A 14,002-nucleotide genomic window follows, 5' to 3' on the forward strand; every position below is an offset into this window, starting at 1 on the left:
ATGGGGGAGGGGCATGGAGCCTCCCCAAATCTCCACATGCTCCCCAGCCTGTAAGCTACACCCACCCCCCATTCTTACAGGTTTTTTTCTAGAGGCTTTGTTACATAGGCACGGTTAATTAAATCACAGGCAATTTATTTGCTTCAGTCTCCAGCCCCCCCGCCCCGGGCCCTGGGGGTCAGGCTAAGTCACTTTATGGCTGGTTGCATTTTCAGTTTCAGCTGCTACCACAGATACTCCTGGAGTGGCAACTCCCCCCACTCCCTTCCCTAAACAGAATTATTTTGGTTGGTGGTCACTATTGAGTATCCATGTGAATATTCCTTGCTGAGCTGTGGAGGAACAAAACTTGGCTGCACAACTGCTTTTTTTTTAGGAATAACTGGTACTTTGCTTAATTTCGATTTTGCTTAATGATCTAGTAAGTGAACTTCCATCTGTGATCTAAATCTCAAACGTGTAGATTTATTTTGTTTCACAAATTTCATTTTCCTAAAAGTCTCAGAATCCTTGGGCCACTGTTCCCTGATGTGCTGATCTTCGTATCCCCTGGGCCACTGTGGGCCTCACTCCCAATTCCAGCATCAGGAGCCCACGCGCAAATGACTGAGCCAGCTACATGCCGCCAACTCCTTTTTAATTTGCTTTATCTTGAACACCTCCAAGAGTTTCCTGAGAAAGAAGTAAGTGTGTGGGAAATGGGTTTCTCAGCCTTGTGTCTTTGAAAACAACTTCCTTCTCCCTTGATCCTTCCTGGCTGGTCCGAAGTGCTGGAGTGGAAATGGTTTCCTTTCCGTTTTGAAGGCCGCTCCCTCGGGTCTTCCTTGGCCATTTCTGTTGTGTGGAGTGAACTTATGTTGATAAGCTCTGTGAGATTTCTTCCCGTCTTGCACAGCCTGGGCTTCTCTGAGCCTTTTTGCTTGTGGGTTCTGTCGGCTGGGGCGCTGTTGCCCAGCTGCCCTGGAGTCCAGTGCTCATGCTTTTCACCTTCAGGGGTTATCCTCCGTCGTGTTCCAGCCTCGGGACCTGTTTTGTGGTTGCAATGCTTTCTCTGTTCCCACGCTGTAGCTGGGATTGCTACTCCTGGTCCCTTGTTTTTCTGTGCCCGGTAGACCCGGGCCCATGCTTAGAAGTTGTGAGGCTATGAAAGCAGACTGGGGGGGCACCTGGAGGTACAACTGGTTGAACGTCTGATTCAGTTTTGGCTCAGGTCATGATCTCTCAGGGTCTGAGAATTGACCCCTGCAATGGGCTCCCTACACTCAGTGTGGTCTGAAATTCTTTCTCCCCTCCTACCTCCTCCCCATGCTCACTCAATCTAAAATAAATCTTAAAGGGAAGGGATGCCTGGGTGGCTCAGCGGTTGAGCCTTCGGCTCAGGGCATGATCTTGGAGTCCTGGGATTGAGTCCCACGTCAGGCTCCTTGCATGGAGCCTACTTCTCCCTCTGCGTCTCTGCCTCTCTCTGTGTCTCTCATGAATACATAAAAATAAAATCTTTAAAAAAATTAAAAAAATAAAGGGAAGGGGGCAGACTGGAAACCAGGCACCATAGGTGGTAGCAACAGGTGTCCAAAATCTCTTAGCTTTCTGCCACTAGGAACGTACAGGAATTGTGTTTAGACACAAAACCTGTGGCAGTTAAGACACCTAAGTAGAAGAAGCTGAGGAGTGTGTTGTTCCCCCCGCCCCCCACTGCACTGCTGTCTAGGGCTCTTCCCCCCCAGAACAAACCCAAGGGCCAAACTTCCAGCTTTCAAATAAGCAGCCTCACTTTCACTGGTTCCCTGCTGTGCACAGGGGAGAGGGGATCAGAATCCTAAACCAGGGTAGTTCTGGTTTTTCCTCCTCCACTTAGGATTTTATCTCTAGCCAACCAATTGTTCCTTCTCTTCTTTCCCCATCCGTGTGGGTTTATGCTTTTTAAAGAGATCTGTTTACTGTCATTTTCTAGCACTTTGGTGGGGTTAAATCAGATGCCTGTGTGATCTTCAACCTTTAGGCCAAAGCTCCAAAAAAGCCTAAGGCTTCATTTTTGTTCACAATGGACAAAACTTTTACAGCAGGATTGCTGGTAAAACCTTCCTGGAAATATCCAATAGATAAATACATCACAGTAATGACACGTGTAAGTGCTTTATTCACTCCGAGTCCACTGGCTGATTTCCAAAAGCCAGAATATTTTGTGAAAATGAAACAGCTTGAAATTGAGACTGGAGTGCTTGGGGGCAGTGGTCCCATTCCTAGCCCAGCCTTGGAGCCAGCCCTTCAGGCCACCCAGGAGAAACCCATCTGTGCCCTGACAATGGAGTACTGAGTTGGTGCAGCCAGGAAAATCCAGTTTGCAAAATAAACTGCAGATCTGCATGCAGGTCTCCTCTAAACAATGGTAAGAACCTGTCAGCAAAAAGGTGGCCTAAGGGGTGGGAATCTACAGATCCATCCGGGTCTTAAACCTGGCCTTGGGTTCCCACCCTTTCCTGGGACAGTTCTCAGATCACCAAGGGAGTTGCCCTGAAGCTTCAGATTGAGTCCCATCATCTCAGTCCTCTCTCCTGATAACTGATCCTGCTAATACTTGGATCAAAGTCACTTCCCAAGTTATTCAGTGATTTAGAAAACCATCGAATTTAGTACCCACCAGATTCCTACCAATGGACATCCAAGGTACTGGCATCATGGAATCACTCTGATTTTGTCCATGTAAGAACAAAAGTGAGTCATCCCGGAGCAGGTGGCATTAGCCCCAGTTACACCACATCCACGTTCGAGCTGCCTCCGGCTGGACAGAGAACAAATGCAGCCCTGTCGGCTACCACGCTGTCCAAGGCCTTCATCAGGACGTCAGGCATGTGGTCTGTTAACATCTTTGGGCCGATGAGTATTTTGCTGAACTGTGATTCATGGGACCACCTCGCACAGTACTGAGCAGCAGCACGGCAAAACCTGAGAAGGACAAGAGGTGACCTGGCTAAGCCTCCCTTTAGGGCGCCACCGTGTGCCTCGTCTTCCACCTGCTTAGTGGCCTCTGCCCACACTGCCCACACTCACCTCCCCGAAGTGCCTTCTTCCTCCAGGTGGATGATCCTGCCGGGAGGGTAGAGGGGTGGGTACTTGGTGGGGGACTCCAAGGGGGAGTCGCTGGAGAAGCTGTATGTCGGGGACCCATGTGTTAGCAGGCTCTGCTCCCCCAGAAGCGGCTGTGTTAGGTCCCCCTGGGTGCCCCCATCCAGCTCCGTGGGAGAGTTATCAGGGCTTCCTCCGAACAGCTCATACCAACACCCGTGCAGCAGGATCTTGTACTGAAGGAGAGACCCAAGAAGGCAGTACGCTCGTTACACTGTGCGGCTGGCACTGTCAACACAGACCCTGGACCCAGAAACCTGTGCTTAGGGACCGTGATCCTCAGAGCTCAGACCAGTGGTCTCTTTAAATCCTGGGTTTTGGGGATCCCTGGGTGGCGCAGCGGTTTGGCGCCTGCCTTTGGCCCGGGGCGTGATCCTGGAGACCCGGGATCGAATCCCACGTCGGGCTCCCGGTGCATGGAGCCTGCTTCTCCCTCTGCCTGTGTCTCTGCCTCTCTCTCTCTCTCTCTATCATAATTAATTAATTAATTAAAAAATAAATAAATCCTGGGTCTTAGGAGTGTGGAGGTCAGTGGCCCGACCTCCTGTGTCTCTTGGCCAGTGAAGCCATATCAGACTTGAAGTAATATGTGAAAACCAAATCCTGCAGATTTTGAGGAAAAATCATTATCATTTTTCATTCTTTTCAGGTAGTTCTGCCAACCAGCTTGACTTTTCCTTAAAGAGATTTATTAATTTTTAAAACTCTGGATTGGGGGGGTAGTGGGTAAGGAGAAAGTTATTTTAAATTAAAATTTCTGAGTAGCATCAAAGAAATGCTAGAAAACAGGTTAAAAACTTCTCTATATCCCCTGCCTTGGATCACATCGCTAAGAATTTTTTAAATCTGCCCTTTTTAAAACTTCAACACATCATAGATATCTTTATTGGTAAACATAAACTTATGTCACCATTTCTAGTGACTAGAATAATCCACTGTATAAATTTGCTAGTGCTTCTTAAACTCTGGGAGCCTTTTTTTCTAAGCTTTGAGACCAAAAGCATCCAAATACTGCTGGTGCATTGGTGGTTCAGTGGTAGAATTCTCGCCTGCCAAATACTGCTGGTCACAAGACAGGGCTAAGAAAGCATGAGAAGGTAAATCACCTAACTAGGACAGGGATGGTTCTAGTCAGTATTCTGACTGTGACATCTCATGACTGAGCCGTTTGCTTTCTTCAGCATCGTTATAGGATGCCAAAGATCTGTACAGAAGGTAGAGCTTCAGGCAACAGCATCAAATGCTGTGGTCTAAGAGGCTCTGAATTTAGAAATATCCTCTCCTTGGCACATACAGCCGCAGACTCCTTAGATCCTCTCACAGGCACCCCAAGTTACCTTGGGCTTGTTACAGTGAGCAATCACTCGCAAGATTCTCTTCTTCAAATCTTCCAGGTTAGTCACACTTAACCTGTTTAGCAAAAGACCAGATTGAGGCTCAGAACTTGGCCTTTCAGCCACCCCAAACCCAGATGAAGCATCCAGTGGACTCACCTGGGAATGACATCCTTGCCTAGGACAAGTGACACGATGAAATTCTTAGAGTATTCATAAAGGGATTTGCTGAAATTTCAGAAAAATAAAAATTAGTGAGGTCTGAGGATTATACTGCCCATAAAGAACTCCACAAAGAGAAATCAGGTCACTCTGCCAAGGTCAGTGAGCTAAGTTTCAGAGAATAAAACTGTTCTCTACTCTTTAAAGGGGAAGAGAAATAAAATGGAGAGACTCCAACCAGAGCAACACATTTCCAGATTCTAGTAAAGCCACAACATCCATCAACCAGATCAAAATCAAGCCTATGCTTGTATCCTTTGACCCAGGAACCCCACTTGGAGGAATCTAACAAAGACGCTTTGGCAAAATGGTAAAGAGATGCAAAAGGCTATTCACTGCAGCTCTTATATAAGTTTGTCAGAGCACGCCACGGCTACCATGTATTATGATTACCATTTTCTAGGACGTACAGCCAGTAGTGCAGAGGAACATGGGAAGCAGCATAGTGAGTATACAAGAGAAATCCAGAATGTGGATTCTCCAGAACAAGTAATGTGGTTTCAGATACAGAGGGAACTGAAATGTCTTTTTTTTTTTTTTTTAAGATTTATTTGAAAGAGCAAGAGCGCACGAGTGAGTCGGGCAGAGGGAGATGATTCCCCATTGGGCACAGAGCCCATGCAGGACTCCATCTTGGAATTCTGGGATCATGACCCAACCCAAAGGCAGATGCTTAACCGACTGAGCACCCAGGGGCCCCGGAACTGAAATATCTGTATGTTAAAGGAGAATTACATTATTTCCATGTCTGTGTGGATTCCCTGTACATAGGCTATTAAATCTGATTTAAAAACAATAACAAAAAAGTAGTTACAAGGCAAATCCACTATATCCTTGTTTGGAATTTAAAAAAATCAACTGTAAAACATTTAGGAGATAATTGGGAGAACATGACCAATTACTGGAATCAAATTTTCTCCAAGTGCTCTCTGCTTTAAGGACCCCCAGGGTATTTACAGATGAAATGATAGGTCTCAGATTTGTTTCAAGGTACTCTAGCCACAGGGATGTGTGGGAAGTAGGGTGTGTACGTGAAGATTGGTTATGTTAACAAATTATGGAAGCTGATTAAATGGTGGCTTATACTACTTAATTTTGATTTTTAATTTTTGTATGAAAATTCCAATTCCATTTAACAGATCATTAGAAGCAGTGAAGAGAGAACCAGTGACCAAGTAAATAGATCTGAAGAACTATCTAGATTGTAGCACTAAAAGTAAAGATACAGAGGTAGGAGCAAGAGGTTGGAGATACCCAACAAGATCAAGTGGAGGGAGGTGCCACCCATCTGTTGGGAGGCCCTGAAAGAGTGTGAGAACACAGCAGAGGCACTCTGTAAACCTTCACAGACTGGAGAATCTACAACTTCGAAGTGAGATACACTGAAGATCATACACTCAGAATAAAGCAAATGTCCACATAACCTGGATGCATCTTACTGAGTAGAAGAAATGCAACACAATCCTGCACATTGTAGGATTCCATTTATATGGCATCAAAAAAGGCAAAACCATAGTGACAAAAAGATCCTTGTATACCCGGGGGTGCGTGGAGGGGACCGATAATGGTGATCCTATCAAACCCCAAAGGCAAAAGGATGATAAAACTGTCATTCATGAAATTAGTTTATAGAGTAAAAAAAAAGGCATCCGAAAATGAATTCTAACTAATAAACAGATTTAATGAGGCTGTTGGATACAAAATCTTGGCAAATTTCTCAGAAGACTGATCTATGACAACAAAAGATGTAGAAAATCATAAAACTCAACTGAAAGACACTAAAGACTCCCTGAAGTTTGAAATGTGATTTCATGTTCAAAGGTAGGAAAGCTCAATGTCCGTTACCTACAAAATAGAGGCAGTTGAAATAAAAATTCTAAGCTTTTAGTTCACGGAATTTACCAAACTGATTCTGAAGCTGACATGGAGATGTCAAGGGCCAAGGATAGCCAAGATGCTTTTTCAAAAGTAAAAGGATTTGCACTAGTGGATGCCCACACTTGATGTCAGCAGTAGGGTAGGGGTTATGATAATGTGCCATGTGCAGAGGAAATAAAACTGGTTCCCTGCCTCACACCACAAACAGAAACTCAGTGAAACAAAGAGACTGACAGAAAGCTGAAAGGCCAGACTAAAAGAGTAGAGGACACAAGGTCCAGATCCTTACGATACAAAAATCATAAACGGGAAGATAGACAAATTAGTGTTACGATTAAGAAGTGATGACCTGAAGACAGGACTCAAGGAAAAAAGCACACCAAGGACCAGGAGAGAGCATATTCATGACAGATAACTTGCAGCCACAAAAAACAGATTACAGAATATATGTGTTTACAAATCAATGAGAGGAAGAACCGACCCGACGGAAAAATGGCCAAAAAGAACATCACAAAAGTGGAAACTCAACAGCCAATAAAGACCTGAAAAGAGAACCAACTTGGTTAGCAATCATGGATATGTAAGTTAAATCACGATGAAACATCACTATGTGCCCATTGGACTGGGAAAGTTTTAAATCTGAGATTAACGGTTGGTGAGAATGTGGAATGAGGTGACCTCCCATCCGCTGCAGGCCAAAGGACAGTGGCAGAGCCCCTTTGTAGAGCAAGGGGCATTCACATGCAGAGGCGGGGCATGCGCACACGCACACTCCGTGATCCAGTAACACCCCCCCACCCTCGGTCTACACCCAGAGAGGGTCCAAACAACCAATGACCATCACCAGCAAAACAAACCTTTGTGATGGATATAGGACGAAACAGAACCAGAACTGACAGGATCACATCTTACAGGCAGCAAACATAATGTGGAACAAAAAAGAGAAGTCACAGGGTAAATTAAGTACAATTCTAATTGGATAAATTTCAAAAAAATAAGGGCACCTCAGTGGCTCAGTCGGTAAAACACCTGCCTTGGGTTCAGGTCATGATCTCAAAATCCTGGGATGGAGCTCCTGATCAGTGGGGAGCCTGCTTCTCCCTCCACCTCTGCCCCTCCCCCTGCTTGTGCGCTCTCTGTCAAATAAAATCTTAAAAATAATACATTTCAAAAAAATTAAATTTCAAAACCATACAAATCCAAACTATTATGTGTCTATAGGTGGTAAAGCTACTTTTCAAGCAAAAGTATTTTCACACAGCTCACTTTCCTGAAGTAGACAGCAAAACCACCTGCCATATGTGTACAACCAGTTCTGACAAATCCATGTAGCTGTTTAACTACCACCACCATTAAGATAAAGAGCATTTCCATCACCCCCAAAAGCTCCCTGTATCCCTTGGCAATCAGTCCCACCTCCAACCCCAGGCAACCACAGCAAAATGCATACAACCTGTATGGACATTTACTTATTGTTCTCAAAAATATGTTTTTGGTTTTTTTTTAAGATTTTATTTATTTATGAGAGACATAATGAGAGGCAGAGGCACAGGCAGAGGAAGAAGCAAGCTCCCCACAAGGAGCTTGATGTGGGACTTGATCCCAGATCCCAGGATCATGCTGTGCCAAAGGCAGATGCTCACCAGATGAGCCACCCAGGTGTCCCTCAAAAATGTTTTATGTTAATGTTTCACAACTTACAAATTGTTATTTTAAAAAATTACTCGTGTCTTTTTATATGTACAAGTATATATATTTTAATCTAAAAAGAACTTAGGGGCACCTGGATGGCTCAGTCGGTGAAGCATCTACTTGGGCTCTGGTCATGCTCCTGGGGCCCTGGGATTGAGCCCCACGTTGGGCTCCCTGCTCAGTGAGGAGTCTGTTTTTCCCTCTCTCTCTGCTCCTTGTGCTCTCGCACTCTCTCTCAAATAATAAAATAAAAAAAAATAAAAGAAAAATCTTAAAAAAAGAACTAAACATTTAAAAGGTACATCAATATTTATATATGTGACAATTACTTGTAATAATAGAAAAAATGAATGTAAATATCCCACAGTGGTAGGATAAAAATGGTATAACCAGATGATAGAATACTAATGAGTTCTATAAAAAACATGTTCTCAAACAATATAAGTATATAGTGTATATAGAATATCATGTTAATTTGTAAAATACACACACAGAGATGGAAGTAAACAAACCTAAATAGTTATAATGGTGAGTTCTGGGTAGATCTTTGATCTTTCCACTTTTTTATATTTTCTGAAATTTCTATGATGGATATGAATTTTTTTCCTCCCTTTTTTCCATCTTATTCTTAATTTTTTAAAAAGATTTTATTTATTTATTTGAGCACAAACAGGAAGTAGGGGGGAAGGGGAGCAGAGGGAGAAGCCGACTCAAGGCTGAGGAGAGAGCCCAATGCAGGGCTTGATCCCAGGATCCTAGGATCATGACCTGAGCCGAAGTCAGATGCTTAACCGACGGAGTCACCTAGGCGCCCTTCTTTTTTAATTGTAGCACAAATTTCTTTTATAATCAGGGCAAAAGATTATATAGGATTAAGTATGTTAAGAAAAGAAAAATGTACTTTTCACACTTAAAAAATAATCAGTAAACAAATCCAGTAAAGTTGTAGGATACAGAATCAATACAGACATAACTTGAGAGTCTTGCAGGTTCAGTTAGAGACTGCTGAAGTAAAGCAAATATTGCAATACTGTAAAATGAACTGTTTGTTTTCCCAGTGCATGTAAGGTATGTTTACACTACACTGCAGTCCATTAAGCATGCAATAACATGTCTAAAAAACCAATGTACATACTTTAAAAAATATTTTATTGCTAAAAAATGCCAACCACTGTTGGGGGTTTTCAGGAAGTCATCATTGATTGCAGATCAGCTTAACAAAATATAAAATCATGAAAAAAATCTGAAATATTGCAAGAACTATTAAATGTGACACAGACAAAAAAAATGAGCAAATGCTGTTGGAAAAATGGCTCCAATAGACTTGCTTTTAAGGCAAGGTTGCCAAAATCTTTAATTTATTAAAAAAAAATTTAAAAAACAGTATCTGCAAAGTACAAAACAAGGTATGCCTATGTACAGAAATCTGTTCTTTTTTATAAAGTAATAATGAACTATCAGAAAAATAAAGCAATCCCACCTACAACTGTAGTGAAAAAAAAAATATGAAGTGAGAAATTCAACCAAGGAGGTGGAGACGTGTACCCCACAAGTAGTAAGACACTGATGAAAGAAACTGAAGACACAAATAGAAAGATGTTCTGTGCTCCTGGACTGGAAGAATCAATACTGTTAAAATGTCCACACTACCCAGAGAAACCTAGAGTCAGTGCAATCCCTATCAAAATTCCAATGGCATTTTTCAAGAAACAGATCAATTGATCCTAAAATTTATGTGGAACCACAAAAAAACCCTAAGCAGCCAAAGCCATCTTGAGAAGGAAGAACCAGGCTGGAGGCCTCATGTTCCTTGAGTTCAGACTGTTACAAAGCCACAGTAATCACAACCGTATGGTACTGGCACAAAACAGATACAGATCCCAGAGGTACTTTACAACAAAAGAGCCAAAAATATACTGATGGGGAAAGAACAGTGTCTTCAATTAACGGTGATGGGAAAACTGAAGCCACTTGCAAAAGAATGAAACTGGACCCCATCTCACATCTCTCTCACACACACACACACACACACACACAAATTAACTCATAATGGATTAAAGACTTGAATATAAGACCTAAAACCGATTATAGAAAAGCTTTGTCAGATTTTTGAACATGATATTTACATTATTCTTTAGCAGACTCTTTCTGTAAATAACCATGCATAAATTACTTTCTGCGTTGTTTTCTTAGAAACTGTCTGGATATCTTTTCATTAATTTAAAATTAAGTGAACTTAATATATAGAGAAAATTTGAGTGTTAAAGATAGCTTGTTTTAGGACAGATTTTTAAAAAATGAGTATTCCACATGTCCTTTATAAGAAAATTAAAAAAAAAAAAAAGAAAAGAAAATTTTTTTATTTTCTTTTTAAGGGACATGCCAGTTCTAGGGATTCTCAGTTGAGAAGCTTGGTTTTTATAGCATTGCCATCTTAGAGATTCTTACAGGAAGAGATTGTATTAGATATTATATTTATTTCATTTAAGACACTTTTGAAAATTAATTTTCTGAGTAAGATATTCTCATTTGCATTTGTCTTTTAAAAGCCAATAAAATATCTTTCAATTAAAAAAAAAAAAAAAAAAGACCTAAAACCATAAAACAACTCGAAGAAAACAGGCAATAAACTACTTGACATGTGTCCTGGTGATAATTTTTTTTGATCTGACACTAAAAGCAAAGGCAAAAAAAGCCAAAATAAAAAAGGACTGCATCCAACGGAAAAGCTTCTGCACAGCAAAGGGAACCACCAACAAAATGAACAGGCAACCTAAGGAATGGGAGAAAACATGGGCAAATCTCATCTCTGAAAAGGGTTGATACCCAAAATATATTAAGAATTCACACAACCCAACAGCAAAAAAGACAGTAAGATTAAAAAAAATGGGCAGAGGATATTAATAGAGATTCCCAAAAAGAGACATGCATATGACCCACAGTTACACAGAAAGGTGCTCAGCATCACTACTTATCAGGAAATGCAAATCAAAACCACAATGAGGGATCCCTGGGTGGCGCAGCGGTTTGGCGCCTGCCTTTGGCCTGGGGCACGATCCTGGAGACCCGGGATCGAATCCCACATCAGGCTCCCGGTGCATGGAGCCTGCTTCTCCCTCTGCCTGTGTCTCTGCCTCTCTCTCTCTCTCTGTGACTATCATAAATAAATAAAAATTAAAAAAAAAAAAAAAACAAAAAACAATGAGATCCCACCTCACATCTATCAGAATGGCTAGTATCAAAAACAAAAACAAAGCCCCCAAACAGGGCAGCCTGGGTGGCTCAGCAGTTTAGCGCCGCCTTCAGCACAGGGTATGATCCTGGAGACCCGGGATTGAGTCCCACATCAGGCTCTCTGCATGGAGCCTGCTTCTTCCTCTGCCTGTGTCTCTGCCTCTCTCTCTCTCCCTGTCTCTCATGAATAAACAAATAAATAAATCTTACAAAAAAAAAAAAGCCCCCCCCAAACCAAGAAACCCCAGGTGTTGGTGAAGAGATGGAGAGCAGGGAACCCATGTGCATTAATGGTGGGAATGTAAACTGGCATAGTTGCTGTGGAAAACACTATGGCAGTTCCTCAGAGAACTGAAAAAACTACCGTTATCATCTAACAATTGCATTTTTGGGTATGTATCCAAAAAAAAGAAAATACTAACTCAAAGAGATGTCCACATCCCAGGTGCACTGAAGCATTATTTGCAAGAGCCAAGACATGGAAACCACAACATGAGTGTCCATCAGCACATGAATGGACAAAACAGTGTGCGTGCATATGCATACACAGTGGCCAGAAAACAGAATGAAAACAGAATAGAGTAAAAGGAAATCCTGCCATTTGCAACAACATGAATGGACCCGAAGGCATTATGCTATGTGAGATAAGCGAGGCAGACTCATTTATCTTTACAAATACTGTATGATCTCCCGTTCATGTAAATCTAAAAAAAACCCCAAACTAAAAACCAAGCTCAAAGATCTAGAACACATGGGTTTGTGGAGTAGGTGAGGGGAGCCAAAGGGTACAAACTCCCAGTCATAAATAAGTCATGGAGACTGACGGGCGTAGAGTACGCAGCACGGGGACTCAAGTTAATGATACTGCACTGCGTGTCGGAAAGCCGCTGAGAGAACAAGTCTTACAGGTTCTTACCACAAGCAAAAAAATTCTGTAACTATGTTAACGTGGTAAGTGTTAACATGACTTCCTGTCATGTTATCATTTCACAACATATACAAATACCAAGTCATTACCGCTGCGCTCCTGATACGAAAGCAATGCTACAGGTCAGGTGCATCTCCATTTAAAAAACAAACCCTTAGTGCTGTCTCATTTAGGCAGCAGAGCTCCGCTCACATAGACCTATGAAAGGCTGATATTCAGTCTTCAACTGAACAGGGCCTGAAACAAACTGGTGCCAAGGAAGAGAAAGCAGAATGAAATCACAAAGAAAAGCCCAGTGTGGAGCACCATGGCCCAGGCTTGACGCAGAGCAAGTACCTCAGTAGCCCCCTGGGTGGGGAGAAGGCGTAACACCGGACCTGCGGGTATGAGTTCCGGAGCATGATGGCCAACACGGCTGCGGCGCCCGCCCCCAGGCTGTGCCCCACCACCACGAGCTGATACTCCTACAGGACAGAAGCAGAACATGGCAGGGTTACAAATTTTTTAAAAAAAGCAAACCGTGGACGACAACAATTAAAGAAAAATTAAAATCTCACGGGAGCGATGCTGAATGCTTGGCTCAAAATCCCATCGTTGACGAGGCGCTGGTAAACATATCTGGCAGCTTGAGAAATCCCCTAAAAACGCAGACAAGAGAAGGTGGCTATTGGTCATCAGAAGAGACAGGCTCCATCATGACATGGCAGGATTACTGTGTGCACACTTATTTGTGAGGAGCATGAGGGGGAATCAGCGGCCGCAGCTGCCGCCCACCGCCGTGTTCCTGGAACCTGATGCAGGGCTGGCAAAGAGTGGATGCTCTATGAATATTTCCATAAACTAAGGATGGGGCGACATCGACAACACCTTTACACGTCAACAGATCTTTCTATGGCTTTTCAGTAGCTACGTGGCATTTTGCTGCATGCATGTAGCACGGTTTAGTTCAGCAAAGTCCCAATGACTTAGATTTAGATTATAAAAGACTGATCTTGTAATGTGATATTAAAACATAAAAGTTCCGAACTGACGATAATTGATTAAGCATCTGGTTTCTGCAGAGGCAAAACTGAGACCACTGGAAGCCGAGTCCTAGGGGCGGTCAGGTTTTAATATCAAAAAATAAAATTTAAGACCTCCTAACAAGTATAGCTGTCCTAAGAAACAGATTTCTTGAAAACAAAGCAGTTTCAATGGAGAGAGCACCATGCAGACTGACAAGATGGGCCTGTCTTCTCACAGGACCAAGGGGGAGAAATCCTGCATTGAGATGGGAGACTTGGCACTGCCTGGAACGTTCCTGCCAATTCCCAAGTGGGTCATTACTGAGTTCTGTGGGAGAAGACTGAATCTGGCCGCATACAAGAGAAGCTAAAAAGAGATTTGCAGGGTTTAGCATCTGTGAACAGCACTTTCCCTGCCTTCCCTGTGGCCAGCAGGGCAGTCACCTCCCACATGCGTCAGGGACCAGTGTCCATGTGTCCAGTTCAGGTCAGGTATAGCCAAATGTGACCTGGACACAATGGCCATGGCTGCAGGCCCTGGTGTGTGTCGCACACACATGAAGGTCAAGATTGCGTTCAGCTGC

At 42.9% G+C, this 14,002-nt stretch overlaps 1 protein-coding gene across 2 annotated transcripts in view; it reads right to left on the minus strand.

The window, feature by feature from the left end:
- Positions 1–118: 118 nt before the first annotated feature.
- DAGLB (diacylglycerol lipase beta) overlaps positions 119–14,002 on the minus strand; it is a 32,746-nt gene continuing 18,862 nt past the window's right edge. For both annotated transcript variants that reach the window (XM_025426239.3, XM_025426240.3), the window contains 6 exons: positions 12,972–13,052; positions 12,751–12,878; positions 4,620–4,688; positions 4,464–4,536; positions 3,052–3,302; positions 119–2,946 (listed from right to left, as the gene is read on the minus strand). In XM_025426239.3, coding sequence (XP_025282024.1) covers positions 2,751–2,946; positions 3,052–3,302; positions 4,464–4,536; positions 4,620–4,688; positions 12,751–12,878; positions 12,972–13,052 — 798 coding nt within the window. In that variant the 3' untranslated portion in view covers positions 119–2,750. The remainder of the gene's footprint in view (positions 2,947–3,051; positions 3,303–4,463; positions 4,537–4,619; positions 4,689–12,750; positions 12,879–12,971; positions 13,053–14,002) is intronic.

The sequence above is a fragment of the Canis lupus genome, chromosome 6 (genome assembly GCF_003254725.2).
Source record: "Canis lupus dingo isolate Sandy chromosome 6, ASM325472v2, whole genome shotgun sequence".
Classification (NCBI taxonomy): Eukaryota; Metazoa; Chordata; class Mammalia; order Carnivora; family Canidae; genus Canis; species Canis lupus.